The following is a 6,047-nucleotide window of genomic DNA, read 5'->3' as shown; positions in this document are numbered from 1 at the left end:
CCCCAGCAAGAAGAGCCTGGAGCAGCACCAGCTCTGGCTCCACCCCACCCCCCACCCATGCAGATCTGGAGAAAAATGCCCCCCCTCCCCAACCCCTCCAGGCTGCAGGCAGCAGTGGGAGCTGCCCCCACCCCACGAGCCATGCCTCCGTCCCATGCCCCTCCTGCACCAGCTGGACAGCACCTGCCCCTGCCCCCTCCCTCATTGTGGGGGGGAGGTTATTTGACCTCCCATACCCCTTCCCTTCCCCCTCCCTGTCCACCACAAGAGACTTACCAGCTGATAGAAGCTGTATCAGATAGGCATCAGCAAATATGCCTCCTTAAATATCAGCTATCGGTATTGGCCCCCAAAATCTCTATCAGTGAATCCCTAATGGCAACATGGTATATAGCATTTGCCTGCATTCGATTGCAAAAGTTTACGTAAGAGACAAAGGAAAGGAAAAGAACAAGCAAGAGAATTTCAGAAATAAGAGTAATTTTAGAAAGTATGAGCCAGATGGGTCAAAAGCAGGCTAAAGTTTGCTTAGAGTGCATTTAGTGCTTTTATTCCAGTTGGGGCCTACGCCAGAGGCGGGCAATTATTTCAGGCAGAGGGCCGCTTACCCAGTTTTGGCAGGCTATCGAGGGCCGCGGGCTGCAAATGGCTGCAGCAGGTAGCACTGGCCACGAGGCGGGGAAGGGCCACTTTCCTTTCTGGCGTGGAGGAGCCCAGGGAAAAGCTGAGGGCGGGGTCCAGCGCTCTCTCCTGCAGCTGCTTGCAGCCCACGCAGGGTTGTCCAGAGCAGGCACAGGCAGCCCCAGGCAGGCTGCGAGTGGCTGCAGTGCAGGGTTCCAGGCACAGGGCAGGGGAGGTTAACTTTTCCCCAGGCTCTTTCCCTTCCTTTCCTCATCCCCCCCCTTACCTGAGGTTTCAGCATGGGGCAGCTGCATGGTCCCAGGCCAGAAGCCCCTACTGAGGCTTCTGGCGGCAGGCAGAAGCCTCAGTAGCCTCCCCCCCTTACCTGAGGCCAGGCAGGCCCTGCTCTTGTGGGAGCCCACCGGAGCTTCCCCTGGGTCCTACTGCCCTTGGTTCCTATCAAAAATGACAGGAACCAAGGGCAGAGAAATATTAATTTTCTACATTTTTTAGGGGCCCTGCAGGCTGGACAGAATGGCCTCGTGGGCCGCATTTTGCCCACTCCTGGTCTACACCAATTAATATTCATATATCTATTTTTATCCCCTACTTAAGCTACATTTTGTTCTAAACCAGGTCTATTAGGAACATTCTTTTTAAATACTGGCTTTATTTAGTAAACATTTTTTATACTGAGGTGGCCAATCGTGTTATAATCTAGGTTCACCTCATAATCTTTGCTCTTCAACCTTGAACTGCTGTTTTTGCTGAATAGCCCATCTGCAGATGAACCAAGATAAGTGCTCTTTTAAAACTTAAATTTGAAACCTAGGTCCTTTTCCCTAACAGGTAGATCATCTGTCAGATGCTTTTTAAGACTTTAGGATGTAAGGAAATTCATTTTAAATTCTTGCAAACATTAATAAGATTATTTCTTTAGATAAATGTCCATTTTACAAATGTTAATAATTTGCTTGATCAATTTTTTCTGTTCTGTTTAATCATTTATTTCTCATGTATATTTCATTATTAAAATTTGCTATTGAAATGTTTCTACCTTTAATATTTGTGAGAATTTAATTTTAGTGGAACTAGCTCTTCGAACTTTTCCTGATTACCAGAATGACTCTGTGGGTCAACAGGCATCAAATAACCAGTCCACAGGTGAGATCCAGCCTATGGAGGCACGTCATCCTGGCCATGTCACAAGCTGAACAACCCACCTCTGAATCTGATGCAGAAACTGTTCCCGTAACTGCCAGAGCTAGACAACTTCTAGTGACTTAACACTGCCAATGCTCACCCCCTAACCTCACCTGCCACCATATTTATAGTTTTCAGTCACTACTGTTAATTTAAAATCAGCAGCAGTCAGCTATGGGAACAAGGGGAGCAAGACACCTTACAAGCCAGATGACCCATCCCCTGCTATAGCATACACCTTGGCTGCCAAGAAGAAATATGGCCTGCAAGGTCACTTGAGTTTCATACCCCTGATGTAGAGAACTGTCTTGGTAGCTGCTGTGTAAAGTTAACTCTTGCTAAGCAACAAGAATTTTATCATTATTTTCTCGAGTTTCTACAAGATGTATGGAATAGTACCTCAACCCCTCACCCATCCTTTACTGCTGTCACCACTGGAGAAGAGGTTTTAACAGAACCTAAATGTCAAATTTTAACTACTAGCTACAAAAGCAGCTACAAAGATTTACAACCAGACATCCACAGAGAATACTAAAACACCACCATAAAAACTGAAATTCAAATAATCATGCCAGGAGAATTAATCACACACACACCACTAACTTGACAGAATGGAAAATATTATTTTTAAAGCATTCTGAATGCAAAGGTTAACAATGGCATTTGTAACTATAATACCTATTCAGTTAGTAAAACAGAAGTTTTGCATTTAACTGACTGCCAGGAGATGTGTGTTGACTTCTTCAGTAGGTTACATTATGCCTGCATCATTCAGTTACCTTCTAACACAGTGGTTTTTAATGTTTTTCATGTTTGTAGACCCCCAAAATCAGTTTTAAAATGGAGGTATAGACCCCTTTGAAATGTATGAGTAGGTATTCACATACTTTTGACTGATTATAGTAGTCTTTCCCAGGCCCCTCAGACATAGTCAGCAGAATCCCAGGGGTCTATGGGCCACAAGTTGAAAACCATTGTTCTAGCATATACAGGAAAAATGCTAGTCAAAGAACACTTTTTAAGCAAAAATAACTAGAGAGACAAGTGCAATTCATAAGTTTATTGTTGATTTACAAAACTACAGGGGAAAAAAAAGCTATATTATCAGTACTGCAGCTGAATACCCGAGGTATACAACTGCATTAGCCTGGTTAAAACCAAGTTGGCTGCCAGCATCCCTAGGGGTTCTAGCAGCAATTGTCAGCTTCCTGTAGCGAGTTTCAGTTACTATGACATCATTTTGAAGCTGTGTTCAAGACAGACCTGCCTTGGAGAGAATCTGCATGCTCCAATCAGGGGACTGTTTGTGTTTAGCCTAGTTTTTTTTTTGTTGGTTGTTTCCCCCACTATACACACCAATGCCTTGGTTTAAACAATGGACCCTTACTAAAGCAAACTGTTTCAACAGTACAAGGATGCAGAACTTTTTCAATACAGAAGAAGAAACTATACAATATTCCTTTCATTCAAAATTTTTTTTTTTTTGCGGCGGGGGGGGTGTTTTGTTTTTTAAAAGGAAGTCCCAGGCTTTCCAGGAGCTTGATTCAAAGCCCAATAAAGTCAGTGGAAGCCCTTTCCATCAACATAAAAGAATTTGGATCAGGCTCTTTAGTTGTTTATATAAAACAGTCTGAACTTAGTCTTCAAAAGCAATATCTGCCAACACACTACCATGCACAACTTATATTATCATCCTATTAAGCTCATCAGAATATCCTGAAATTCCAACTAAATCATGTGCAGCAAAATTACCAGAAATGGTTTTCTCTGCCCCCCCTGCCTTTTGCTGTGTTTCAATCCCTTCTCTTGCCCTCTTCTCTGGGTATGTTAACAAAGAATCTGCAGACTCCCTCCCACATCCTAGCAAAAACAGTGCCCCAAATCTGCAAGATGTTGTTTGCAGGAAGGCTACTACACACTCACAGAACAGTTCACAGGGTCAGGACCTTTATTCTTCCTTACATCCTTTGGCAAGGAAAAGCAGAACCTGACAGCATGCTCTAGGCTTTGCTATTTCAAACATAAGATCATATAAAAGCAAGAATCTTTTGATCAGCTAGCTCAAAGGAATAAATTTAATGTTTCTGATGAAAAACTCTATTATGAAAAAAAATATTTATATGAATGCAGGCTGGGGATAAAAGGAAGTATTACAGTGCCAAAACTTGTGGAATTCATTGGAAACACACAATAGTAGGATCCACAAAAAATAAAACCAGGAAACCTCAATTGTTTTCAGCGTACGAATCCTATTCACCTCCGGCTCTTAATACATTACACTCTCAAAATCTAACATTTTTAAAACACTCAGACTTGCTTCTTCATACCGCGTCTTAAAAAGCACATTATAAAATCAGTTTCAAAGTGCCAAATTAGGTCACCTTTCTCATCTAGTTTCATAACCAAGAGTTTTGCATCAAACTTACTAAAAGAGTAGTACAAAACATTCATCTTATACCATGATGCGCACTGAAGGGCAAAAAGGAACAACGGCCCAGATTCTGAGCTTTGGTACATCAGTGTAAAAACAGTTTAACTACACTAACTTAAGTGGTGGTAGATCAGAGTTACAGCAGAACCAGATGTTGGTGTGCTTTTTCTATGAATAAAGGTCTTACTCCTACCAAAATCAGTCCAATGGATATAAAAACGAAGCACACAGAGAAGAGGTGGTCTCAAGATGCAGTCTATCAAGATGCAATCAGTAAACTTAATACAAAAAAACAGAAGGTTTCTAACGGGACAGCGTTCCTACCCATACAGATGGAAAGCTGTTCCAAAACAAAAAACGAAAAGAAAAAAAAAAAAAAGCATGCATCAGATAAAAATTGCACAGGTTCCAGGAAAGATGAATCCGGTGGTACAAGAGTGCACTTCCTTCTAGAGAATACCACAAATGCTGTTAACCTATTGTCCTTTAGAACATTTTCATCATCCTGAACTTTTGTTGTTGCTGGAAGGCAAGGTAACATGAACCCCTTTAGTTCTCTGTCTCTATAGGGCCAGGCACTATTTCTTAAACTCTAAAAATAAAGTTTATACGCACACATTATTTGTCTATATCTATCTAGGTAGATCTGATACAAATATAGATACAGCTAGATAGCATGCATATACAGCTAAGTACAGCTAGGCAGTAGGCACTGTGCACGTACAGCTAGGCTCAGCTAGATGCTGTGCATAAACAGCTATATAGTGTGCACCTACTGCTAGGCATAGCTAGGCACTGTGTGTGTACAGATTGGCACAGCTACACGCTGTGAATACAGAACTCTGTAATGTGCACGGGCAGCTAGGCACTATGCATATAATCGCTCGGCACAGCTAGATACTGTGCACATACCACAATATGCGGTGTGCACGTACCACTCGCCACAGATAGGCGCTATGCATACCCCACTATATAGTGCACATACAGCTAGATAATGCACATTAGTTACAGCTAGGCACTGCAGCACAGTGCTAGGCACAACTATATAGTGTGCATATACAGCTAGTGTGCACAACCACTAGGCACTGCTCGCACTGTGCAAACACAACTGTACAGTGCACCTACAGCTATGCAGTGTGCACGTACAGCTGGCACTGCACACACACCTCTAGGTACAGCTATATAGTGTACATATACAGCTACATGGTGTACACATGCCACTAGGCACAGCTGGGCACTGTGCACACACCAATATACAGCACCCATACAGCTAGTGTGCACACACCCTTAGCTACAGCCAGGCACTGTGCATGCCCTTCTCAGGCACAGCTACACAGTGTGCATACACCACTAGCTAGGCACCGTGCAGGCCCGGCTAGGCACAGCTGGGTACTGTGCACACGCGGCTCGAGAGCGCACATACAGCTACACAGCGGGCACAGGCAGGGAGCTACAGCCACACAATGTGCACACCCCTCGAGGCACAGTTATCCAGTGTGCACGCACCCCGCTGTGCCGTGCGCACCCGCCGCCGGGCACCGCTGTGCAGGGCACGGGCACGGGCACGGGCGCACACAACGCACAAGGGCTGCACGGAGCCCGGGGCCGGGGCCGAGGCCGAGCGCTGGCGCCTCCGCCCGGCGGCGCGGACAAAGAGCCCCGGCGCCACTCACCGGACAGCTCGTCGGGCTCCAGCCCGGTCTCGGTGTCCAGCCCGCAGATCACGAAGTAGTCGGCGAAGCGGCCGGGCGCCGCCGACCCCCCGCCGCCGCCGCTCATGCTGGGCCGGGGG

General features: G+C 45.1%; 1 protein-coding gene across 3 annotated transcripts in view; it reads right to left on the bottom strand.

The window, feature by feature from the left end:
- The window catches only part of DENND5A (DENN domain containing 5A), a 139,947-nt gene extending 133,906 nt beyond the window's left edge, over positions 1 to 6,041 (bottom strand). For all 3 annotated transcript variants that reach the window (XM_019519596.1, XM_019519594.1, XM_019519595.1), the window contains exon 1: positions 5,929 to 6,041. In XM_019519596.1, the coding sequence (XP_019375141.1) occupies positions 5,929 to 6,034 (106 nt within the window). In that variant the 5' untranslated portion in view covers positions 6,035 to 6,041. The remainder of the gene's footprint in view (positions 1 to 5,928) is intronic.
- Positions 6,042 to 6,047: the final 6 nt, after the last annotated feature.

The sequence above is a fragment of the Gavialis gangeticus genome, unplaced genomic scaffold (assembly GCF_001723915.1).
Source record: "Gavialis gangeticus isolate Ggan-Ray unplaced genomic scaffold, GavGan_comp1, whole genome shotgun sequence".
Lineage (NCBI taxonomy): Eukaryota > Metazoa > Chordata > Crocodylia > Gavialidae > Gavialis > Gavialis gangeticus.
Note: the sequence above shows the minus strand (reverse complement) of the source record. Positions and strands in the feature narration are given on the sequence as shown.